General features: G+C 40.7%; 5 protein-coding genes across 10 annotated transcripts in view; 1 reads left to right on the forward strand and 4 right to left on the reverse strand.

Annotated features, from left to right (window-relative positions):
- Positions 1 to 25,633, forward strand: part of LOC117146396 (flotillin-2) — a 94,692-nt gene that overhangs the window by 48,141 nt on the left and 20,918 nt on the right. The gene's annotated exons all lie outside the window — the stretch shown is intronic.
- Positions 394 to 11,235, reverse strand: LOC117146384 (glucose dehydrogenase [FAD, quinone]). Its single transcript, XM_033312555.1, has 4 exons — positions 11,165 to 11,235; positions 10,140 to 10,776; positions 2,616 to 2,866; positions 394 to 2,325 (listed from the first exon to the last, which is right to left on the reverse strand). Exons 2-4 carry the CDS (start codon positions 10,595 to 10,597, stop codon positions 854 to 856), a joined length of 2,181 nt encoding a protein of 726 aa, XP_033168446.1. The 5' UTR covers positions 10,598 to 10,776; positions 11,165 to 11,235; the 3' UTR covers positions 394 to 853.
- Positions 16,332 to 20,059, reverse strand: LOC117146388 (glucose dehydrogenase [FAD, quinone]). The gene is made up of 3 exons (XM_033312561.1): positions 19,947 to 20,059; positions 18,438 to 19,440; positions 16,332 to 17,322 (listed from the first exon to the last, which is right to left on the reverse strand). The coding sequence occupies exons 2-3, from the start codon at positions 19,408 to 19,410 to the stop codon at positions 16,424 to 16,426; spliced, it is 1,872 nt and encodes a 623-aa protein (XP_033168452.1). The 5' UTR covers positions 19,411 to 19,440; positions 19,947 to 20,059; the 3' UTR covers positions 16,332 to 16,423.
- Positions 20,900 to 23,591, reverse strand: LOC117146395 (glucose dehydrogenase [FAD, quinone]). The gene is made up of 2 exons (XM_033312569.1): positions 23,241 to 23,591; positions 20,900 to 22,819 (listed from the first exon to the last, which is right to left on the reverse strand). The coding sequence occupies exons 1-2, from the start codon at positions 23,574 to 23,576 to the stop codon at positions 21,206 to 21,208; spliced, it is 1,950 nt and encodes a 649-aa protein (XP_033168460.1). The 5' UTR covers positions 23,577 to 23,591; the 3' UTR covers positions 20,900 to 21,205.
- LOC117146401 lies at positions 23,996 to 25,429 on the reverse strand. The gene is made up of 2 exons (XM_033312585.1): positions 25,203 to 25,429; positions 23,996 to 24,853 (listed from the first exon to the last, which is right to left on the reverse strand). Exons 1-2 carry the CDS (start codon positions 25,396 to 25,398, stop codon positions 24,738 to 24,740), a joined length of 312 nt encoding a protein of 103 aa, XP_033168476.1. The 5' UTR covers positions 25,399 to 25,429; the 3' UTR covers positions 23,996 to 24,737.

Below are 25,633 nucleotides of genomic sequence, written 5' to 3' on the forward strand. Positions count from 1 at the left end.
TTAGCCGGCTTTACAAATGTGAAGCTTTTATTTGAAATTATTTGTTTACTAATAATCTCTGTTTATATCTTTCTTTGCAGGTAAGCTTTGGTCAAGCTTTTCGTGGTGAATTTCAAACTGTGACTTAATAAAAAATGCGTAAGCCCGGTGTCAAACTGTAAGTAAACCGGGATGTAGCTTACATTTAAAACTGTAAGCTATTACAATCAAACTTTCGTTTGATTTTTAGACCAGTTACAAACCTACATATATCGTTAGATTTGAAAGTAAATATATAATATATATATATATATATATATATATATATATATATATATAAACTCTGAAATAAAATCATCTTCATTAAAGCAACGCTTGAGGTAATATTTGTATTTATTCGATTTATTGAGTTACTTTACGTTTAAGAACTAACGAAACATTTGCATCGTAATCGTAATCTTCGACTTACGAACTAATTGAGGTACTCCAAGTGTACGCGGCGTCAAACAAACAATAAAAGTAAAACAAAAAATACACATTTCGATTAGACACACACAACAGACGACGATCCATATTAAAAAAAAATGTAAAAATTAGCATAAATGACTCGATATTTACATGAAGCGCTTAAATGACTACGATCATGGGTGGAGCAGACAGGGGCTTTCTGGCGAAAAAGGGTAATTTATTTATTCGTTTGGCTAGACAGCGAATAGCAGTGAGAATGAGAAGAGCAAGTTGAGCTTAATAAATTAAATTTATTTAGAAGGCGGAAATTTGTGCTAACCCCCCCTCCAACTGATGAACCAAAAACACCCCAACAAACCCCACCCCATCCGTTTGACCCCTTTTAAACCCCCCACAACTTCAATGGCTACGACCTTGGCAGTGGCCATTGATGTACAGGTGATGTTCCAATGTCCAAGTTTTCACTGCTCTCCGTTTCTGTGTCTGCTTCCGTGGAGTTTAATGATCGTTTACTCCGCCACTGGGTTCGCGGTGGTGGCGCTGGGCTCGTGTTGTGACCTTGACGCGGGCTCGGCCCCTGACCTTGAACCCCCACGGGCGCCGTGGTGGGGGTTAGCCACAATTGCTTTATCATATCCGCACCCTTCTCGCCGATCATCACCACCGGTGCGTGGATATTGCCATTCGTAATGGCCGGCATTATGCTGGCATCTATAACCCTCAGTCCGGGTATGCCATAGACCCTCAGTTGGGGATCCACCACTGCCCAGGGATCCGTGGGTGGTCCCATTTTGGCCGTACCACTCATATGGTATATCGTCATCGTATACTGCCTGATAAAGCAGTTCCAATAGTCATCGGTGTACAGGGTCAGGTGCTTGCAATTCGGCACCGGTTTGTTCCAATATCTAGCTCCGAATCTCTTCATGGCCTGCGTTTCACCCATGGCCACCGCCGCCTTGACGCCCTCCCTCAGAACATTGACATCATCCGGATGGGTGAGGTAGTTGTGATAGAGCAACGGATATCTGAGGGGATTCTTCGAGGCCAGCTTTATGTAGCCCCTGCTCTTCGGTCTCAGCATCATGGGGAAAACGCCAAAGACATCGCGATTGTTCACCTCCCCGAATACCTCCTGGTAGAACTCATCGGTCAGACCGTGGGCAGTCTTCACCTGGCTACCGCCATCCGACATCACCGATGCCGAGGTCATCATAAAGTTCATATCCGGCCAATCGTCACTGGCATTGGCGTACTTTGTATTAATAAAAGCCACCGCCTCCAAACCAATGCTGGAGGTCAACGGGCCATCCTCCGTGATGGCATACCTTAGTGCGGTATTGATATTAACCATTCTCTTCATCACAATCGAAATGGGATAGTCGATAAGGAAGGCTATGCCGCCGACGGCAATGTGATCCTGTAGGTTCTGTCCCACGCCCGGCAGATGTTGCACCAGTGGTATGCCCACTCTGCCCAACTCCTCGCCGTGTCCAATGCCCGACAGCATCATCAGATGCGGCGATCCAATGGCTCCTGCCGACAGGATCACCTCCCTGGTGGCATATACATTTTGCAGCCTTCCGTCTCGTATAAATTGAACTCCAGTCGCTCGTTTCGTATGGGGATCGGTTAGGACCTTGGTGACATGCGAAAAGAGGGCCACATGAAGATTAGATCGCAGACGTGCTGGTCGCAAAAATGATTTGGCCGTGGAGCTGCGGGAACCACGTCGCATGTTGAACTGATAGAAACCGAAACCCGTCTGCTGCTCTCCATTCACGTCCACGATATCGTAGCCCATTTCCTCGCCAGCCTGCAGGAATGCCGGTCCAATGGGCGTGTTGTAGGGGGCATCCTGGACGGTCCAAAGGCCGCCTAAACACAAGATATTAGGTTTAAATTGTTTAATTAGAAATATAAAGAATATTTTGCGATCTCCATATGCTCCGTTAAAACTACTCTTCCAATATGTTAACAAAAAATTGTCAAGAAAACAAGATCTTGTGATATGTTTATGTTTGGGAAACAAGCAAAGCTCTAATTTGTAAACATTTGTTTATGCACTCATCTTTAACGCTTTAGTTTGTTAAATTTGTCAAATTTTATATGAAATCATACATTATTTTGAGCATTGAGAGACCACACTTAAATATCCTTCGACTTACCTGTGCCATGGTAGCGTTTGTTCCTGGCCAAATAGGGATTCCGCTGATCCTCAGACTTCCGGAAGTAGGGCAGGATGTCCTCGTACGACCATCCGGGATTTCCAAAATCCGCCCACTGGTCAAAGTCACGTTTGTTTCCCCTGATGTAGAGCATCGTATTTAGCACCGAACTGCCGCCCAAAACTTTGCCTCTCGTCCAGCAGCAGCGTTTGTCCTTCATTGCCTGGCAGGCTGTCGGTTGTGGTTGGGTTCTGTGAATAGATAAACATGAATATATAGTAGATTAGAAAACGCAAAGAAAGAGAAAATCTCCAAGCTTGGCTTATTGAAATAGGTAGCCACACAGATTACGACTGGGTGAAAACAATTAGCGAATCTCGCCAAGACCAAACAAGCTGAGACAGAGATATCCGATTATATATTTTTTGTTTTTTGTGGCAAGTCAACAAAAGCGACAATGAAAGCGCATTAGTCCCAGGGGTGCCACGCCCACTCCCCCGAAAAAGGTGGAAAAAATAATGGCAAATTGCCCAGTGGCCAACTTAATTACAACACAAACACAAAAGCCGGTGTTAAACGCTCATTTGGCCAAAAACTGAGAAATGTCTATGAGGCAATGAACCGAGCGACCTCCCCTTCGTACTTTTGCCCTTTAAGTGGCTTTAAATGGTATCCATGAGTATGAGTATCTACGAATGGCATTTAAAGTGTGGATTATAGTACTGCAGAGGTTGCTTTGAAAAATTGCAGATAGGTTGCTCAAGCACGGTTAAAAATCACCACACAGCTGGCGCAAAATTGTTATTTTATGCATAAAATAGGATTAAGATAATAGCATTATAGTTATTTTAAAAGCAAATTGAAAATAGTAAAAAAAATTTAATGCAATGACAATAAAAATACAAATACATGAAGACAGGAATATAAAAGCGATGCACAACGAAATTGATAATAAATTGAGAAAAATTTCTTAGGATTAGGGAATGAAAAAACGAAAACTAATTTACAGGAAAATAAAATTAATAACAAATATTTTAGTTCAATGATGATGCAACAAGAAAACCATAAAACAAATGGTATATTAACAGAAAATTACCAGAAAATAGTTATTGAATACATTATGGTAAGATATTTACACGAAACACTGAGCTTAAATTATTTCTGTAAAGAAATTGTAGTGTCAATGAACAAAATAGGAAATATAACTTCATAAAGAAAAAATCAGAGGAAAGAAATTTTAATTATACAAAAAAGTAGGCAAAAATACGATAAATTCACCCAGCAATTTCAAGCACCACCGATTAGCGGATATCCCAGTCAAAGTTACGCATTTGTTAAGATAATAATACATTTGCTAAGTTCCCAGCATTATTCGAATATTTTTTCCTGCCGTGAGTGCAGCCAATATAAACCGACAAATTGGCCAACAAAACGTTTTGACAACTCTGTTCGCTTATTTTCTTTTTTCATCTCAGCTCTTCCGAATCTAATAATCCGAAATTCCATTTCTTTTGGGTGCCCATTATACCCGCTGCTAAACACATAGGAAGACATTGTTTTTTTGTCGTTAATGAAAATACAAATTACCAGTGACAGGCAACAATCAAGAGACGTCTTAACCAAGTTAACCCAACCGCAATCGGCTGAGAAACCCGCGACGACGAAGAAAACAAACGGAAATCAAATGTCAGTTGCGGAAAACTTGGTCAGCAATGATTTTACTTGGCTAACATGGCGTGCTGCGGGGCGAAAAGCGTGCCAAAGCCAAAGAGAAAGAGTTTAAATTTATTAAAATAATTAAATAGCCTCGAAGTTGGTGATACCCTATATAAGCTTGCTCATAAAAAAAAAACAAGAAAATACACTTTTACATCCAGCAAATTGTTATAGGAAACTTTGTTTTGGTAAATATTTTAAGTTTCTATAATCGATCTTGGATTGGATCCAATGATTTTATTTTAAGTCATAATCACATAAGGGTTAAATCTATGTAGATATATTTTAATTATGTTCAGAACCATATTTTGATTTTAAAAAAGTGGTGTTAGCAAATAGGTTGTAAAGTGATTTAAACCTTTAATGTGTATTTGCGAAATAGGTTGTTTGAAAAAGGTTTTTGTATTTCGGTGCCTAAATAATATTATTTATAGCCCGCTATATTCCCACTAAACTCAATAGTGAAGATGTCAGTTAATTTTAATCGGTGGATTAGTGTTAATTTTAGGCTCTCCATGGTCCATCAGTCACTTGTCAGTCCCAAATGCATTTGCATCTCTTGCGATTAGGGTGTCAAAACCTGTCCCTTCTCCATATTTATTTGTATTTTTCCTCAAGTTAGAGGTTGAGATATAAGGGTAAGGGTAAGGGGTAATTAGCATACGACATGCACATATTGGGCGTCTGATTTATGCTGCCCAGATCGGTGATGAATATTATTTCCTCTTCGCTTTAAGCCCTATCTTACCGCCCTTTGACGAGCCATTAATATCGATTCGCGCCACTGTGGCTCCACTGTGGCACATTGTTTGGCATACTGACTTATTGGCTACGTGCTGCGGCCATTGCTCATAGATACCGCAGATACTACAGGTGCAACCACACATCGAAACTAGCAGGTAAAAAAAAATTGAGAGAGAAAAATAAGAAAAGAAAAAACTTTCGCCTCAACTTCGGCCTTCCACTGTGCGAGACGCCCAACTGACGCAATTTGTTTGCTTTTTATTTGCCATTTAACAGTTAACTCACATAAACGTAACAAATTATTATTAACTCATTTCGCTTAGTTTATTTGAGTGTTTTTTTGTGGGTGTGGGAGGTGTAAATTTTGTCCTAAAGGCAATTGTTAAAAAATTGTAATTAAATATTGGCGAGTTTCGGTAACGATTAGGGGAGTCCTTTAAGCGGAAGTAACACTATTTAACTGTTAATCAATAACATAATAAACAGAAACATAATAATTACTATTTTGTATATTATTAGGCTTGAATACTTTTGTTGAAATGGTACACAACTGCACAGTTTTATATAATTTTAAATTTTTTAAAGTAATCTGGAAAAGTTCATCAACAGACATTAGTGACATAATGATAATTGTTAAATATACAGTGCGTTGCTTTCGATTAAGCTGGTAAAGTTCAGCGATTTTATCATTTATAAACAAATCTTGTTTTTTTTTTGCAAATAAATCTAGAAACGGTGGATATGAAACACGCATTAGGGACATTCCACGGGCTCAGCAATCATAATTGCCGCTTATGAAATGAATATGCATGCCGAAAATTCGAGTTGATTGCATTATTTTCGTAATTGTTTAATGCTCGTTAACCGAAAGTTGGTTAAGGCCCCTCAGTAATTCCCCAACCCAAGAAGCCAACAAAATTTAAGGGGAACGCATTCAGATGGAACTGCTGTTGATTGTTTGATTGCCATATAAAATCACTTAGCAGCCGCATTAGTTTGTAAAATGGTTTCATGTGTTTTATTAAAAAAAATGTTTATTAATTAACGTAATTGCTGAGTGAAATGTGGGAAAAAGTGTAGAAAGAAAATTCCAGAGTCTGCAATTTTACTACCTTTTTTATACATAAAAGTTATGGTAAACAGCTTATTATACGAAACAATAAACAACAGTTCGATGTCCTCTTATTACTACAAAACACATCCTCAACATCTAATAATTTTCCACTTTACATAATCTTGCCGTTGATCCATTGGTGTTAATTAGATTAACAGCAAATATTTGCGATCCGTCTGGTGTCATAACAAGTTTCATGTTTTCGATTGTGTAAATTCAAATGAAATGAAATGCATGCATAACCATATCAATATTTAGTGTTAATCGGTGATTCTTCATTTTAGGCAAACGTGGTGTGCAGTTGTTTTTTTTTATTAACTTGGTTTTTATTGCCCGGTTGACACAATTCGAGGTACGAGGCACTTGTCTCGAGTATAAAAACCCACCGAAGCCTGTCCATTTAACCGGCTCACGTATAAGCCACTCTCCTCACCGATTTTTAGTGGCTTTTGGCGATTGGCAACCCGGCTATTCAGGTGCAATTGCCAAGTATCAGCGTCGTTTCATTCCATTTCATTTCGTTTCATTCAGCTCGTTTTGTGCCATTTCCATGCAGACCTGCAGGCCGCCTAACCCACTTTGCCATACTATACTATACCATACAATAGCATACCATGCAGCTCGGAGCAACTCCGATACGATCCGGTTTTATGTTGGGAAATTGGACTGGACCGGCATAGGATATCCCGATCGCAGAATATACACTGCGAGAATTGGAGTACTGACAAAAAGGGTTCTAAAAAGGATAGTGTATTTGTATAAGGATTTAAAAGATTATTATTATCTTTAAAATAATATTTATGTAATATAGTGCATATATATGAGTCGACTGTTTTCTTTTTATATTGTATATTTATGTTCCATAAATTGATATCCGCTTGCAGCGTGCATACGAATTCGTCAGGGGTGTGTCTCCACTGTGGATGCCAAAATATCTCTGGCTTAACGATCGCGAGGAGGGAATTTAATGATGCGGATAAGACTGGGGGTCATCGCCAACTCGACTTGCGTAATCCCCGAGTGGAATGCACCACACAGATGGGTTGTTTGCGGGGGATAACGAGTCGGGTTTTTGGGAGCCCTCCATGCCACATTTTCTCCCTCACAACGGGCTGCTTGTTTACGCTGTAGAACCATTGTTGGTTTTATGCGGCGCCTACTGTGGCGCTGTCACCGAATTTGAATACTTTGAAATGACTTGCAGCGATAGTTGCACATGAATGGATTATGAAATATTTAGGGGCAAGTTGTAAACTTTAAGACACTTATCCTCTAATCGGAAACGAATGTATGTAGTTTAAAATGGATTTAAAATGAAGCGAGAGTTATTCCAATATTATTAATCATTTTTGCAAATGGATTTTGTTGTTTAGAAACTCTGATAAACTCAAACTCTAATGATCGTATTCCCACGACCTTGAACTCCACAAATTTGACACTGAATCCAAGCAGATGCCAAACTGATGACACCAATTCAGTGACTTTCTCAGTTGGGTGAAACTTTTAAGCCCACGAGTGAGTCAATCAAGATTACCGGCGATGATTGACGTGAGAGTGATTGTCGAGTCTCTGTCTCTTTTTTCCTGTGCAACTCAGATTCAATTTCGTTGCAGTCTGTTCACTGTATTTCCCGTTGCTGGTAAAGCGGTTTTCGAGGTTTGATATTTTGAACAAATTGCACCCAAAACAAACAACACTCACACTTTTTCGAATACTTTGCTCTCTGCAGATCCAGCTGACTGGCAGTTGGTAGCACTGAGATACAAAAATGCAGATACTGCTGCCGACTCTCCCGAGTTTGCCAATGATGCAATGATTCAGAAACACACTCGATTATATTGCCACACTCGATGCACTTAGTTTGGGTTTTTGTTTTTGTGCACTGAACGATTTTTGGCCATTATGGTGAATTTAGGTGGAACTAGAATTTCATTTTGGTTTATAATAATAATTTAAAAACAGTCAATTATTCCTATATAATCTTTACATTGAAAACAAAATCTTCTCATACTCGCTAAACTTCTAAAAAGTAAATAAATAAATAAATAAAAACAGGCTAACTTAAAAGTGTAACAAATTTTGCGAGTAGCATAAATGTGATATAACAAAGTACTTTAAAGTTTGTTTCTTGTGGGTAGATTAGCATAATAATCGCATACAGCAATGTGTACTTATTTCGCGGTGCTTACATTGTTTACTCTGTTTTGCACCCTATGATTTATTTCGCATGCACTTAACCACATATTGCATTCAATTATGCCAAAATATAATGGATTTGGTTGGGGGTATGGAAAGAAAGGGAATGGAATGGAAACGAAAGACAATGCAAGGGAATGGGAATACTAATGGATTTGAATGGAATTCTGAAAGTGAAACTTTAAGCCAAAATGAGCGAAGAAGACCCATAAAGAAAACCGAACGCAAAACGCCGCTAGGCCTACAGACCCAACCCAAAACACCCAGCCCTCTGTCACATTAAACAGTTAAATGGATTACGGTATTGGTAACACGCTCGAACAAAATTCCAAGAAAAAAAATCGAAAAAAAAAAAACAAAAAAATGCCAAAGCTCATGAATAATTAAGCAGTGAAGTTCGATTTGTTAATTTGAGAGCCGGTGGCCACAGGTGGCCGTTGATCATCGGCATCAGCTGTTATTAATGAAATGCCGTGAGATAGAAAACGATCTGAATGAAATCAGGGGGGCCACCCCAAAAAAAAAGAAGAAACAAATCCAAAAAAAGTAGAAGCCTCGGGTCCAAAAGGCCTGCCTAACGGTAGCCCGTTCTAATTCGAATCAGTCTCTCAGAAGCACTGATCATTTTCCATTTATTGTTAAGCCGAAATTTCTGGTTAATGGATGCTCAAGCGGCCATATAAAGCCGCACTTAATTGCTATATGAAAGCGAGACACAGCCACAAAAAAAAAGGTGGAAGATTATCCATCGAGATGATACTGGTAAATGGTAATGGTCTACGTTTGTCTCTTTATCTAATTGGAACATTCTGGAGGGTGGGGGGATGAGCCGGGAAATGAAAGTGGGCCGGGGAAAAGTGAAAGATACGAGATCCAAGATCGAAGAAATGGGATCACTGGTGAGCAGAAGCCACAAATCAAGAGAAATGCAATGAAAACTGTTGTCAAGTAATTGCTGCTAATGGTGTTATGAGAAGGAAATGTCTTTCAATATGCTAAAAAAAAGAAGGACCTCTTAAAACTATGCCACTTAATGTAATTTATTAATAATTTTTAAAGTGCTCTTAAGGAGCCATTTAATATTTCCCAATGGTTTTCCCAAAAACTGTTAATTTAATGTGAGTGTAAACATTATAAGTCAGTGCATTTTCCCTTTCTTTTCCACGAGTGCTGAAATCGTTTTACTGTTTGCGTGTGAAGACAGCTTGCAAATAGTCTGAAATTTGGCAGGCGGTTGCTAACTAAACGAATCCGGCCTTTGCCACCATCATATCATCATCATCATCATCGTCTTGGGTCGTCTGAACCCGCGCAACCCATTCAAGTTGAGCTGTCTATTTGGTCTATTCCGAATACTAATGACTACAGCTCATCGATGCGGATTAGCATATGGACAGAATTCGTTGCCAACTTTGGAAAAATGGCAACGTCATTGGGATGAGCTGGCCAAAAAAAAAAAAGGGCGCAAGCAAAGGGCAGGCCCGGCCACTGCTAAGGCCAACTATTTGACCCAGTAAAATAATCGAAAAATATTTGGTATTTCAGCAGGTGAAATAAGGAAGTAACCTTTTATACAATGAAGTTGTAGGTAGAATTAAAAATATGCTGAGGTCAGAGAGAAGAATGATGATCGGAGAATAATTACAACTCAATTTTGTAACAACTTCTTTTTTAACTAGCGCATTTGATTTTCACACATGTATAGTTTTTGAAAATAAGGCTTAAAGTTGAAATGTATCCAGACATTGACTCACCGATACTTCCAATCCATTTTGCTTTTATGCAAATAGAGCGACAGCAGCGGCACATCGGAGATTTCCGTCTCATGGCCACCGGCCTCCAGGAGCAGGATCTTCCAATGCGGTATCTCCGAGAGTCTGGAGGCCAAAACAGTGCCCGCCGAACCGCCACCGATGATGATGAAATCGTAGGCCAGATCCACTTGCTGCACGTTGAACGGTCGATTCTCCGGATCGAAGAGATCGTAGTTATAGTAGGCTATAGCCGCTATCAGAAAGGGCAGTATGGTCAGTTTACCAACGCCAATTACAGCGGTGGCCAGTTTGATAGCACCGGCGATGGCCAGGCCCAATTTGGAGGCTCCTGCCGCTGCCACGCCCGCTGCCGCCGCCGCCTTAGAGGCGGCACTCGCCTTGAAGAGCAGACCGCCCACGGAAACGGCGGCGGCGCCTAAAGCTGGAACTACAACCATGATTTTTGGAGGGGGATCGGTTTACGGGGGCAATTTTGTTTTAGGGAAGGATTTTCCTTCCTTTCTTGAATTTCTTTGGGCGTTTCCTTAGGTTTAGTTCCGCTCTATTGCTGTGATTGCATTGCGATGAGTTATTCAGGCCACTTTTGTTGGATTTTTGCATTCACTATCAAAGCACACTGGGAAAAAAACATCACAATACGGTTATTTCAAGTTCTCAATATGTATATTGAAAATTAAGCGTTTAAATGGGGAGAAGTTCGTGTTTTACGGATGAAAAAGCTGTTAATAATATTTTAAGCTTGTAGGGTGAAGAATGGATATTATTCGTTTACTGCTTTTCATGGACTATATATATATATTGTGATATTTTCTCTCTGTGCCATCGTCACGTTCGCATTCACAGTCACTTGCCTTTCTGCACTTTCATTTAGGCCTCGTAAACACATTGAGTAAACAGAAACAAAAATAAATAAATTGTAATTGAAATAGTTAGCTGGGCCGCGCGCGCTGATTTTGGTATCGGTTATGGGTAATCGTGCAATGGATAATGGATAATCGGTTAACCGGTTCACTGGATAATTCGCCTCGCCAGCCCGTTTCGTGTGTGCCTCGGTTGGCAGTCGCTGCGTTTCTGAGCCACAAAAGCTGGCCTGCGACGTTTTGTCTCCGCTGCTGCAGCGCCGGCAGAGGCGGTAGCCGTGGCAGAGGACGCCGGCGTCGCTGCCAGCAATCGGTTGCGCATGCGCACGTTTTTCTCCAGCGAATCCAACTGCATTTTCCGCGGCAGCTGAGTTTTAAAAACAGTTTTTGATCGCAAACATTGGCACATACATTTAATTGGATTTAATTCGCTTGTATTTGCATCCTTATATATAATTTTTGATTGTTAGACTTCATTTTATTTTTATCCAATCCTATGAAAATCAAAATGAAAATGCATTTATTTAAAATAGTATTTATTTAATATAAACGTAAGAAGGGAGTATGGTTTCAATGTAATTCACTTAAATATATCTATATTTTCTTTTTAAATTTTAAAGATCTTTAAAAAACGAACCGTTTCGTCTGCGTTCATTTTGCAATGTGAAACGGTTACCGATTCGCGAGCCTCTCTTTCGCACTCTCCCACACGCACGAGCACATCAATACTCACACGTACAGTCACATGCACATATGCCATGCGGTTGCGGTTGATGGCTGATGCTGTGCATTGCGAAACGGTTACAATTAACCGCTTGCAGCTCCTGCCTCTCGCTCACAAACACTTGCGAAGATATATCTGACATTTGCAGTTTTTTTCCTTCAGCACCGCTTCTGCCTCTTTCTTTTTTCTTCTTCTTCGATTTCGAATTTCCTTGCAGACGCCAGACGACCTTCATGCTCACTTTACGGTTATGTGCACTTCTCTCCGCGAACGATGGGCTCGATTTTGAGTCGAAATTCGGGTTTCAACTTCGAGTTACTCAGGCAGTTGTGTAGTTGGGATTGCGCACGTAAGCCTTTTAAGTAAAGACAACAACAAGATGAACAGTCGAACATCGATAACTGAAAATTTGTAAAGTCTAAGCCTTACCATATGTTTTTACCCGATACTAACCGATTCCGCTTCGCATATGCTTTTTAAAGCTAGGTATTAAACCACAACTTATTCATTTACATGATTTCTGAATTTCCAAAAAATGTAATACATTTTTGTAAATTTGTGTGTAACTCTGTACATTTTTCGAATCATTTAATATTTGTCGTACCCTTTACACTATGGTTCATTAATAACTTCATTTGGATAATCTTCACTGTACTTACAATACGTTATCGGCTTTGAGTTTGACTTGGAAAGACAGCTGGCAGAAGAACCACCATCAATTGACCAGTTTTTGGCATTGAAGAAGCCGAAGAGTTGAATACAAAAGTGAAGATCAAAGTGAAATTTGTGGCATTTAGTTGTTGGTTGATTGTTTTCATTGTTTAACCGGTTTTTTTTATTTCGATCAGTGTGTGCTTGTGTGTATTTGCCAATTGACAAACCACAACACGATTTTTGCCAAGTAATTGTCATTACATTACATTACACACCTGATATCGAACGGATATTGAACGCAACTAGTTTGTGGTATTAATCGACATTCAATGGAACCAGGAAAATTGCTTCAATTTCTGTCTATGGGGTGATGTTTTTGATGGTGGTCCCGAAAAATATAGATATAGATAGTCATATTTTTGCATTCCATACGACTTCCTTGTTGTGCATTGTCCATTGTTATACAATGTAATATCCGGGAGGGATTAAGGCGAAATGGGGACTGATTTCAAAGAGACGGCCGCTTTGATATTCCTTTTAAACATATACGATAGTTAATAGCAATGTTGTATTTAATGAAATTTATTCATATTTTCAGACAGAAATTTACGCTAAAAAGTATGAGTTAAGCAATACGTGTACAACAGGACGTATGAGCTATAATTTTGAAAACATTTTCCCAGAAATATAACGTTTTAATTTCTTTGTTTTTGGATAGTTTATCTTATATTTGGTACTATCTATGGTCAGTTATCTGGGGTTGACACTATTTTAGTGTTTACTGGAGCATTTCCCAATTGGCCAGTCCCTGAGACCGAAAAACTTGAACCACTTCCACCTGCAAAAGGAATGACGAAAGTCTCACACACAATATAATGCCCGCAAATTAACGGAGCCGCGATGATGTGACGATCGTTTGATATATCACCATCTAATGGGGCAAGGTCAGCACAAGCAATTTAAGCAGAGTTTTCCATGCGAATGTCGGGGAAACTCCACTTCCCCCCGCACAGATAAACAAATAAAACTTGACAATAAAAGCCAGAAATAAACTTGTCAAACTTTTTGCGATGAGTATGTCTTGCCGGCTTTTGTTTGGTTTCTTCTTTGGTTTTTTTTTTTTTGTTAGGGTCATACTTCAATGATCAAGTGAAGTGACCTTTTTGAAGGGAGGCCTTTGCACTTGATAAATTTTGGGAATGCAAGATTCCATTGTTATTTGTTGATTTGTTGCTAACATTCTGGAGCACTTTAAATCGAAGGTCTTGATGTCAAATTCATTCAAATAAATGAAATGTTGCAAGGGTAACATCTCTAAACGCCATTTAAAGCCGCTCTTACCAAACAAATTACTCTCTAATGAATACTAATGCATCATAATGGCCAGAAAACACTTTCGGTTCCCAGGCTTCTGTGCATATTTAATCAACGATTTCCGCTACAATTACAATTAGTGTTGCTATATGCTTTTACACACACGGGCTTTCTGGCGTCACGGCGGACAATTTCCGGCACTTACCACTTTTCATATGAGTACTACCTATGTACTAGACGCCCATGCCAGACGCAATATTTCTTTTGGGCCAATTGCCCAATCAACAAACAAATTTTAGCTCGAGGGCAATTAAAAGTGAAAATAGAAGAGGCTCCAAAAAAATAATAAAATGAAGTTGGGTAAAGCGAAGTGGCGTCTTCTCGCCCCCTTTCTTCTGGCCAACCTTATGCAGAAGAAAGCCCCCTTTTGGGTGACATAACAATTACGCATCCCCAGCCGTCCTCTTTCAGCCCCTTGGGTCCAACCATGACTTTGTCTTTTAGCTGAGTCATCCACATCGGTATCTCCAGCTTGCGCACTGGAAATGAACTTCATTAAACGACAAATGCAAGAAACGAAGCCATGGAGCAACAGCAGCAAGTGAGCCAAGTACGCGTAATCTCCTAGAAATGGTATCGTGACACGATTCTGCAATCGCAAATCATGAAATTCCTATTATATTTGTTAAATTAGTTAAGCTCTCATTTGCATATTCAGAGGCTAAGAAAGTAACTAAAGTCTATATAGAATGTTTTCTTATTAAGTAATGTTGAATGTCTAATGTTTAAAAGTTAAAAAGCACAAAAGTACATTTCGCTCCATATTTTTGAGTAATTAATTATGATAAACTCCCCTATAATTTACAATATCTAGCCGTGAGTATCCCACCACGATCTGCTCAACTCACGTCCATCTCCGATTTGTATCTCGGCTCGTGTATCTGAACAGCAGTCGAGCATGGCCGATTTGGCCGACGTGCCTAAGACTTCGAACAGATGTGTACCATATGTGCATAGATATGTAGGTTACCCGATGGGCGGTTGCCGAAGGGGAGGAGGGTGGTGGGCGTGGCAGACAGTGGCCAACTGGTAGTCGGTGAGCTGACATTTCCTCTGGCAGTAGAAAATCATCCCAATCACTTAACCAAACTGTTTAGCTTTACCTACTCATACGTGTGTTTTTCGGATTTTTGGAATTTCCGTGCGTACTCCCGCGTACCTCTAGTCATTTTTCACTTTCCACCGACTGAATGTGTTAGGTATGCCATATTCCATACCCATTATCTTGGCTTGTATCGCGAGCGATTTCATCTAATTGGTTTCCATTTTGTGGTTTGGTCAAGTGCATGGCAAGAAAAAAAAGAGTTATTACGTGACCTTTGTTAATTACATGAAAGGAGTGGCGAGGAGGAAGTGGTCACAAGTGGGTGGGGGTTTTAAGATAGTGTAACCTCTCACACTAAATGGAGCAATTGTTCAAAATGAATTTCGTAATAAAACGGATAGTACAGATATGTATTTCAATGCAACTGAGTTCAATTTGTAAATTGAAAAGGGTTTATGGCTAAGATTGTACTGTAATTCCCTTGCAAAATATCCTAATGTAAACTTAATGCCATTCAATGCCGTATTAATGCCATAGTGCAAGAAAACCTTTTTAAAGTTTAATAATTTAACTACCAAAAAGGTCATAAAGCAAGGCAAATGCAAATTTGTAACACCTTCGTCTTGTAAAATATAAGAAATGATTTAGTCGAAACACTAAACAATGACTCGCATTTATCTCGCCTGCCTGCAGTTAATTTCTGTTTCCCTAACACCTTTATTATACAATTACGAGGCGTCCACCCACTTGGTGGCCAACAGCACTTGGCCAACAATTAATTGCGTTTAGTTTGGTATGCACCGCCAGCCATTAGATGAAAACCGAAATGCTCAAACAAAAAAACGAAAAACTGGCACGCTTCGCGGCGCCTGGAAGTATTATACATATTGCGTTGGTCGCCGGGCATGGATAATGAGTTGTCCGCAATGAGCGGCAATTTGCTGGCCGAAAAATCGAAAAATTATATATATACCTAGTTCCAAATAAATACAGAAAGAAATAAATAAAACAAAACGGCAAAAAATTAAAAGTGAAAGCTGTCAATCAAAACCAAAACGTAGCTAACCAGGCCGAGCATCAAGTATCGTCGAGATTCAATACAATCGCCACTTAATGCTGATGGTGCTTTTTTCGCATTTGCCAGATAAATCATATTACCAATCGAATTTTACACCCAAAATTAAATTGGAATGAATTTTTCAATATCCTGGTGGAGTTAAAAAAGAAATGTATTCAAAGATATAATAAATTTTCCAATTTTAAAAGCAAGGACAAATGTAATTTATTGGAAGCTTAAAACAGTTTTATAGCCATTGTACATTTTAGTTAGGACGTCAACCAAAGACGTGTAGAAAATCAAGGAAACGTAGATAACTATGTAGAATTAGAAAACATTTTCTTTAAGGCAAAAAAGGCGTTTTAATAATTTTCGAATTGAATTCTATATGTTTTGACTTTGCAAGTATTGTTGCTAGTCCTTCTTGTTATTAAAATGATATATCATGATTCAAACATTCAATTATAATTCTATTTAAGAAGCATATATTTACTATAACAAAAAAAATTGACAAAAAGTTAAAGCTTATATCGTAAAATATCGCTGAGCTTAGAGCTCGGTGTGTTTTCCGCCCAGATACTCCTCCTTGATCATGTCCGCCCCCTTCTCGCCGATCATGATGCAGGCGGCATTGGTGTTGGCACCCACAATGTCGGGCATAATGCTGGCATCGATCACCCTCAATCCCTTGGCGCCATGAACCCTCAATTGGGGATCCACCACGGCAGTGGGATCTGTGGATGGGCCCATGCGAGTGGTTCCGACCGGATGGTAAACGGTGGTGGTCATGTGACGGATATAGCAGCGCCAGTAGTCATCCGACTGATAGGTCAGACCATTGCATGCCTCCAAATCCAGTTTGTGGAGTGCGGCCTCCCTCTCACTGAAGGCTTTGGTATTCGGCAAGTTCTTGTAGATGTTCAAGGCCCTGATATAGGTGTCTACATCGCGCTCATCGGTCATATAACCGGGATCGATGATCGGAGCGTCCAAATAGTTCGTAGATTGCAGGGTCAAACTTCCCGCCGAGAAAGGCTTCAGATGCAGCAAATATGTTATGTAGGTATTGGTCTCCTGGTTGGCCGACAAAATGCTCTTGGCCACGCGATCATTGAATCCGGTGGCAGCCACATAGCCCTTCAGTTCAGGACTCTGCATCAGGCTGAAGAAATTGGTGGTCTGGATGTCCGGATTGGGTCCCTCAATCGAGGTGGTGTTGATGAATCCCGTCAAGGCGGTGGCCTCGTGGTGCAACAGTTTGCTATAACGACCCATAAGCAGGTTGTACATGGCATCCACCAGCTCCTCCTCGGTGGGCTTGCGGGCAGTGGACTTGTCAATCTGGAAGATCACCGGCAGACTGGCGTGATCCTTGAGGTTCTCACCCACGGGCAGGTCCAGTTTCACGGAAATTCCCAGGCTCTTCAAGTGATCGGCAGGACCGACGCCTGAGAAAATAAAAAGTTGCAATTAGTTAAACTAACTCATTTCATTTAAAGTCTCAAATGCTTAACTAGTTGCGGTGTATCATCAAAACCAGCTGTATATTTAACTGCGTATTTTTTTGTTTAGAATGTTTGATATACATAGAGAAACCCGTTTCCAAGTTAAACTAAAAAACCAGTCCCATTTTAGTTTAAAATTCATGTGAATCATGAATAATTATGAAAATTGTATTAGAACTTGTTCTGCAAGAAGATTTTCTCTAAATATTCCGCCTTAACAATTTCAATAAAAAATTTTTTATTGTTTATCTTTGCAGGTTTGTGAACTTCAACTATGGTGAAATACTACACTTAAAATCTAGAAGTCGGCAGCTGGTAATTTTACTGTTCTCCCAACTTGAAGGGGAAGTACCGCACAATCGTAATAGATTTTGTTATATCTCGCTAGAACGTTATTTTCCATACATATTTTTACAATCCCTACCGATCGGACAGACATAACCGCTTGACCTTGCACGACCTTGCTGCCGATTTGACATTGACATCTCATCGACAAGAGGCTCCGTTGCTTGGGTCTGATATCGTATTCCGGCTATCTAATCGGCCCCCGATCCGCGCTTATCAAAAGTCTTTTCAGGCTTTTTAGATGCAACAAACAAAAACAGAAGCTAAACTAAAATCAACATGATTTAGGGGCTTAAAGTAGGATTGAAGGATGAAAGTATATCTCACTTTTGCACCGAGAAAAACTCTAATCTAAACTCTCTATCGTGTTCGCATTTCCTTATTTTAAACTGACTGTTATCAATTGCATATTGAAAAGGTACCTCGCGTTAAACACTATCAAAATTTGACTATTTGGAGATCCGAAAAGATATTTATATGTTATCAAGAATAGAGGTTTTAAGATGGTACTCTTATATAGAACTTATTTTCGCTTATCTGCATTATTTATACTATCAAAAAATACGCTAAGCGCGTTAATATTAACGGGTTTTCTGATATTGTTGAAGGTTTCGGGTATGGTACTTTTGAAAACTATATGATAATACCAACAAATACTGTTCGTAATGGCTACTTTCATATTCAAATCTTGCTTGACTAAGTGTAAAACTCACCTGAGAGCAGCAGGATCTGGGGTGAACCAATGGCACCGGCGGACACGATGACCTCCTTGCTGGCCTTCACGGTGTACTCCTTCTTGCCGCGATGCACAAAGGTCACACTTTCCGCTCGATTGTTACGATCCAGATTGATCTTCTTGACGTGGGCATGTCGCAGGATGTGCAGATTGGGCGTATTCTTCTTCAGATGAGATCGGGCAGTGGTGATACGACGACCGCCATCCTGAGTGCCCAAGATGTCCATTTGACCCACAAACGAGCCTTCGGTGAAGTCCGGAGCACTGCCGTAGCCCATCTCCTGCATGCCGGCGCGAATGGTGGTGCGGAATTCGTTGTCGGATACGTAATTGTTCAGTCCCATTGGTCCACCGACGCCATGATCGCCGGGCTTGTAGTCCGGTCGCGTGGAACGCAGATCCTCGGCCTTTCGGAAGTGCTCCAGCACCTCATCGTAGCCCCATCCGGGATTGCCCCTCTCCTCCCAGTCATCGAAATCCTTGCGCGTTCCTCTGGCATAGATCATGGCATTCATTCCATTCGTGCCGCCCAACATCTTGCCCCTCGGCCAGTGGCAACTTTCGCCCTTCATCGCCATGCAGGCACGTCCGTTCGGTTTCGAGTGGTACTGCCAATCCCATTCGGAGAACTGGGTGGCCATGTGCCAGGCAACGAACTCCGTCTCAATTGGTGGATCACCACCGGCCTCCAGGAGCAGCACCTTCCAGTTCTTAACCTCGGCCAGACGACCAGCAACCACTGCGCCCGAACTACCCGATCCAATCACAATGAAGTCGTAGTCATGCTTGAAGCCACCAGCCTGATCCAGCCAATCGCCCTTGTCCTCTGGCCACTGATTTTGTCCGCTCAAATCGCAGTACTTGGTGATCAGCGTGGACAGGAGCAGGGACATCAGCGTATTTGCCGGACCCGCCGAACGGGCAGCGCACTGGGCGCTAAGGAACTCCATTGTGGTGTTCCAAAATGTCCTTTAGATGAGCTAAAAAAAAAATTGGTCATTAGTGTCACAGTAAAAATAAAAAAGAGCATTTTAAAAAGTACTGAGAAAAATTTTAAAATTCTTCTTGAAAGTAATTATTTAGGAACAAATACTTTTTTTATTATTAGATTAAACATTGTCAGAAATAGTTAAAGAAACTTTATGACTTTTGGAAATTTTCCATCGTAAGACTTCATACTGAAGTAATCCCAATGCTTAGCAAAAACAAAAAAACAAGTATTTAAAAAACAATAGGACATGCATAAGAACTTTTTCTCAAACAATAATAATTTGGACACTGCTCTTTAAAAAAAAATTTATTTAGGAGCTTTAGCAAACTAGCAATTAGTATTTGGTCCTCCGATTCTATTTTCCTTGCCAAGGATTTCGGAAGTTATCTATCTGCTTTGAAAATTCAATAGGTTTCCTTATAAAATTCAAAATTAAGCACTTAAAATACTCCTGATATCTTTAAGCTTTACACTTTAAATCCACGAAATACCCACTGGCTAAGCACTGTATTATCCTCGGGTGATCCTGCGGTAATCCTTGACTCCAAAAATCCGTAATCCACCTGCGGCACACGTGCGAACGCTCTCTCCGCTCGACGGCAACTGTTCTACCGGACCGGCTTTCAACCGGAATTTGTACGGCCGGGCCGCGAACGCTTTTCGTATGCCATCGGCGTCCGTAAATCAACAGAAAAAAAGAAAGAAAAACAAAAATCGCTTGAAAACATTTGCATTTCGCTTCGAGTCGTATGAGTATATATAGCCGTACCTAGGTGTATGGCATATATACCCATATATACACACACATAAATTAGACGCACCTTCCGCCTTCAGCAGCTGCGCGGCACTCCCCTTATCACTCGAAGATTAGCTAATCGAGATGTGATAAACCCGCAGCGACCCATAGAAGCCACCCAAAATCGAGAATCGTGAATCGTGAATCGAGATTAGAGATTGGAGAATGGAGAATCTAGAGCCTCCCTAGGTTTGCACTCGGTTATCTTTATGCTCGTTGGTGGCCGTGTTTTTGGTCGTTTTTTTCTTTCGCTTCAGCTGATAAGAGCAGGTTGTATTTTTGTTGAGGTATCGCCAGCGCAAACCTGTTGTATGGGTTTGTGGGTCAAGTTTGGGCAAAATATGCTAAACATCTTAATAATGGCAGGTGCTTCAGAAGCTGATTTTTGTGTTGTATCTGTTTCTTCATCAGGAGCATGGTTCTTCGTTCTAAATAAGTTAGAGAATTCTACAGCAAAATGTAAAGAAAGTTTATCTATCTGTATTTTGAAGCAAGCTAAGGTCCATCATTACTTGGCATAGCTGTTGGATTCACTTATGATCTATATATATTCTATTAACTTATAATTATAAAAGCGTAAAGATTCTAAAATTTTCATAATTAAAGAAAAAAACAAATACAGAAGCATTGATTTTCGTTCTTTATATTTTTTATTATAATTGTAAAAAAAAAAGCTATTTAATCACTAATACTTAAACCATAACAAAATAATCTTGTAGGCAAATACTTGCAAAACATATTATAAATATCCATTTAAGAATTTTGTTAAACGTGGGCTAAACTTGTTGCTAAGAACCTTCTGGTAAAGCAAAGGAAAGGGTGTAGTAATTTACATAGTTCGATAAACCGAATTGTGTTGAAATTTATAGATTTAAATGGATGCATTTTGTTTTGATATCAACAACTTGTTGTTGACAAGTTGCCAATCGAAAGGAGGGCTGTGTTTGGAATTATCAAACTAGAAGTCATCCGCATGCATGTGCGGCACCCATAGACCTCCATTGGCGCCAACTGCCTCACCCTGGTAATCCTCCTGGATGAAGTGGGCCGCCCTCTCACCAATCATCACCGTGGCCGCATTGGTATTGGCACTGACCACCGCTGGCATTATGCTGGCATCCGCCACTCTCAGGTTCTCCAATCCATGGACCTTCAAACGCTGACTCACACAGGCCTCGTGATCGGAGTCGGGGCCCATTTTCACGGTGCCCGATTGATGGTAACACGTGACGGTGAAGTATTTGGCATAGCATCGCCAGTACTCCTCACTGCGGTAGTTCTCTATGTGATCGCACTCTTTAATCGGAATCCTAGCAATCTCGGCCAGGTGATCCTGAAAAGCTTTGGTCTGTCCGAGCGACTCGATGTAGCGTATGCCCCTCATCAAGGTGGCCACATCCTCCGATTCCGATAGGTAATTACTGGTTAGGATCGGCGGCTCCTTGGGATCTCTACTCTTTAGATGCAATTCACCTCTGGCCGCAGGATGTGAGAGTAGAACAAAAACGCACAGCAAATGGGAGTCCTTAAGATATTCTTGCAATACGTCTGTATATTGGTCTTGAATGGATAGACCCTTGGTAAAAAGTTCCAGCGAAGCGTGATCGGCTCTCCGGAAGAACATGTGATGGTTCTCGGTATCCGGATAAGCACTATCACTACTCGCATTTGTGTTAATGAACGCCACCAAGGAGGTGGTGCTGTGAGCAGCCAGAGGTCCGGTGCGATGGATAAGGTACTGATATATACCATCCAGGACAGCCTTCTCTGTCATTGGCTCGGCTTTACCCTCGTCCAGTCTCAAAAAGATGGGCACAACGACATGATCCTGGAGATTGCGTCCAACTCCTGGAAGATCTAGTTCTACGGGTATGCCCAACTCCTCCAAATGCTTACTGGGACCAATGCCAGAACGCAGGAGAAGAGCTGGTGAATCGATGGCGCCGGCCGAGATCACCACATCCTTGGTCACTTTTACTCGATGGCTAACACCAGCCCTTTCGAATTTAACTGCTGTCACCGTTTCGCCATCGAGATCCAATTTGGTGACCAGTGCATTCTTAACCACATGAAGATTGGAACGAAATTTGGCGACTGCACCCAAATATCCTTTAGCTGTGCTCATCCTTTGACCTTGTCTCACGGTTCCCGGCACATGGGCATAGCCCGTTTCACTGCCCTCTTGGAATCTCTCCACATATGGCTGTCCCAACTCATGAGCTCCATCGATGATCAGTTGATGTATGTCATTATCTTGTCGCTCGAACGGTTTTAAGGTTACATAACCCTTGGGATGGGTGGCATTACCTTGAGGCGTGACCGACTTTTCGAAGAACGGCAGCACGTGATCATAACTCCAGCCCGTGCTTCCCATTGCCGCCCAGCCATCAAAGTCTCTGCGATTGCCACGAACATATAGCATGGCATTGGCTCCTCCCGATCCTCCCAGCATTTTGCCTCGTGGCCAATAGCAGCGACCATCTTTCATTCCCTGACAGGCGTCATCACTGGGCTCTGTGAAGTAGTTCCACGTGAACTTCGTGTGCTGCAGTCCAAAGAATAGTGCCGGCAACTGCAAGGAATTGCAAATGTATTATAGATATGTACATAATTAAAATATATTAATTAGTTTCTAATTATTGCATACTTATAGACATAAAATGATTTTTGAGTAAAATTTTAACCTAATGCTATGAAGATGGCTACAATCATTGTTATGCAAATTTAATTACCTTTTAACACCATTACCTCCTATGATTTTATGAAAATTGTTTATTCCATCATTGGAATACAAATTGTTAATAACGTACATTATAATTATATTTACTATTATTATTTTATGGTATGGTCTTGGTGTGGGTTTGTTTTGCCTCGTTACTAGATGGAAAAGCTCAAGAGTGGAAAAGTTTAGATAGATTGTATTTTACAGAGCTTTGTGTATGAGATTAGAAAAAACCAAGGCACGACCATGAGAATGACATATGCCAACTTACCTCAGATTCGATGGGTGGATCACCGCCCGCCTCCAGGACGAGCACTCTCCAGTCGGGATTCTCGCTCAGCCGGCTGGCTACCACGGATCCCGCAGATCCTGCTCCAATGACCACAAAATCGTAGGGTTGACTCAAATCGCCAACATAGTCCACTGGCCACTGGCTAGCGGGCGAAACCAGGCACTGAGACGATAGAAGCGTTTGCACAAGAACGGTCACCATGCCACTCAACAATCCAATGCCAGGCGGTGCTGGCGAACTACCGGATCCACATGGAGGATGTGGGCCAATGCCCGCCGCATCCAAGCTAAGATTCTGGCCACCGTCTAGTGACATTGCGTTTGCCTTTGCGTTAGCCTGTGCCACTCGTTTGGACCCGGTTATATTTGTCTCTGAGGCGCAGTCGCGGCTGAAGATTCGCTTTTATAGCCACTGATCTGATAAGCAGGTACAGTACATCCTCCCCCTGCGGCGACCAGCCGACGAGGACGTTGACTCAGCCATTGGCAGAGCGAGAGCGAGTTTGTTACAAGTGCACGCAGAGACAATAAATACATTTAATGGTTATTCATTTAATTTTTCAATACACAAGAAGAAAATCCGAAACGCTAATGAAGTTAAACTAAATTTTAATTAAAAATGGTTTGCCGATTTCTTTAAACAATCTTAGCAGCTCTATAAAACTTTAATCAATGTGAAAACTGTAAAAAGCTTACGTTGACTTTTCAATGCTTATCGAAAGCATCGTTGTTTGCTTTTGAGCGAGTGTGTCTTTATTTTTAACGATAAAGAGTGGAGCATTATACGTTTTAAATAATTGTTAGTAGTGTATAGAAATTTTCCAGTTTGTGAATCGGCATCATCATGATGAGAACCAGAATCGCAATCGAAGTGAGTTCATCGCTCATTTGAACTACTTTCTTCCAATTACTCCACATATTTTGCGATCCCTATGGCATTCTGGATGCAATTGGAATATTTCGATGAAGGACATATAAACAAATAACCATAATATAATATAATATTAATAATAATTTTTGTGTGATCTTTCTGAAATCAAAGTGAAGATTTTAAAAATTACAAAATTGTTTTTGAAATTTATAACATTTAAAGTTTATATATAAATAAGTATTCCGGCTAGCATGGCTCGCCATTTAAGAGCTGCAGCCAAGTTAGATTGAAAAATAGTAACGTAACAGAAATTTCCTTGATAACACATTTAGATAACAAATGGCTTTGAAAACTGAGTCCCGAACTGCACAGTTTTTATCGCTCCGAAAAAGTCGTAACCAGATTAAACGAGTATTATAAAATCATTTATAGCACTTGGCTCGACACAAACTCAAACAAAGCAGTTCAGCTTAATGAAAAACAGAAAAAACAAAACAAAAATGCAGCTTAACAAAGTAATTAAAACGTGTGCCCAAAAAGGCGGCTAAAAATTACAGACAATTATTTTTGGGGTGTTTCAGAATTCAGGTTAGCGCCACCTGGCGGTCAGAGCCCGCTGTTCATGGCCGTGCGAATAAATTGAACGGGGGCAGGGGGTTCGGCATTCGCTGCTGCCGCAATCAGACTGCCAACGGGCGCCAAATTTAAACCAGCACTTAGATCTATAAAGAAAAATGCCAGATCAATAAAAATATTTATGAAATTTCAAGCATTGTAATTGTATTATAAAATGTATTCAAAGTTTAGGAACAAACTGGATTGATTTTTAAAAGACAGTTACAAATTTGGAACAATACTTTTGGAAAATGTGTTCATGGGATTGTGTTCATTCATGGAAATAATGATCAGAACTTTGTCTTTTAACGGTATCTATTCTACAATTCTTAAGAAGGCTCCAAGCTAATGCAGGAAACAAGATCTTGTGCATTCGAAAAGATTGAACTGTCTTGTATTTCTTGTTTAGGATCAAACATGATTTGATTACGTTTTTCGAAACATATTAATACATACCCGATGGATCGTTGATGGGCAATTGATCATCACCAAAAACGGTGCTGCTTGCAGCTGCAGTTTCCGTTCCAGTTGGCGTTCCTGTTATCACATCCTCGGCGACGAAGAACTGTTGCGACCTGGCCAGGCTGGAGTCCAGCAGGAGCAGCAGCACCAGGAGTAGAATGCACTTTGGGGGCAGCTTCGGGAGCGTCATCTTGCGATCAGTGGCGGACGTGGAATGACCAGCTCAATCGCCGCGCACTCGCATGAAAAGTCTCGAAAACCTCTTCCGATTTGCGGCCCAAAGCAAAGCCATGGCCCACTGAGACACTCAAACTGGTAAAACTCGTAAGCTCGCGCTGCCATTTGCCATTTAGGTTCAGTGGCCGCTCATAAATTACGGGCAAAATCGATTGAGAACAATGCTTTCATATCATGAATGAAACTTA

This window comes from Drosophila mauritiana, chromosome X (assembly GCF_004382145.1).
Source record: "Drosophila mauritiana strain mau12 chromosome X, ASM438214v1, whole genome shotgun sequence".
NCBI lineage: Eukaryota > Metazoa > Arthropoda > Insecta > Diptera > Drosophilidae > Drosophila > Drosophila mauritiana.

Coding starts and splice junctions, on each gene's coding strand:
- LOC117146395 (XM_033312569.1), bottom strand. CDS start 23,576: ATGTCACTAGACGGTGGCCAGAATCTTAGCTTGGATGCGGCGGGCATT. Junction 22,820..23,240: donor ATCCACCCATCGAATCTGAG/GTAAGTTGGCAT, acceptor AATTCCTTGCAG/TTGCCGGCACTATTCTTTGG.
- LOC117146384 (XM_033312555.1), bottom strand. CDS start 10,597: ATGGTTGTAGTTCCAGCTTTAGGCGCCGCCGCCGTTTCCGTGGGCGGT. Junction 2,867..10,139: donor AAAATGGATTGGAAGTATCG/GTGAGTCAATGT, acceptor ATCTATTCACAG/AACCCAACCACAACCGACAG. Junction 2,326..2,615: donor CAAACGCTACCATGGCACAG/GTAAGTCGAAGG, acceptor TCTTGTGTTTAG/GCGGCCTTTGGACCGTCCAG.
- LOC117146401 (XM_033312585.1), bottom strand. CDS start 25,398: ATGACGCTCCCGAAGCTGCCCCCAAAGTGCATTCTACTCCTGGTGCTG. Junction 24,854..25,202: donor GCCCATCAACGATCCATCGG/GTATGTATTAAT, acceptor TTTTCTTTATAG/ATCTAAGTGCTGGTTTAAAT.
- LOC117146388 (XM_033312561.1), bottom strand. CDS start 19,410: ATGGAGTTCCTTAGCGCCCAGTGCGCTGCCCGTTCGGCGGGTCCGGCA. Junction 17,323..18,437: donor CCAGATCCTGCTGCTCTCAG/GTGAGTTTTACA, acceptor TTATTTTCTCAG/GCGTCGGTCCTGCCGATCAC.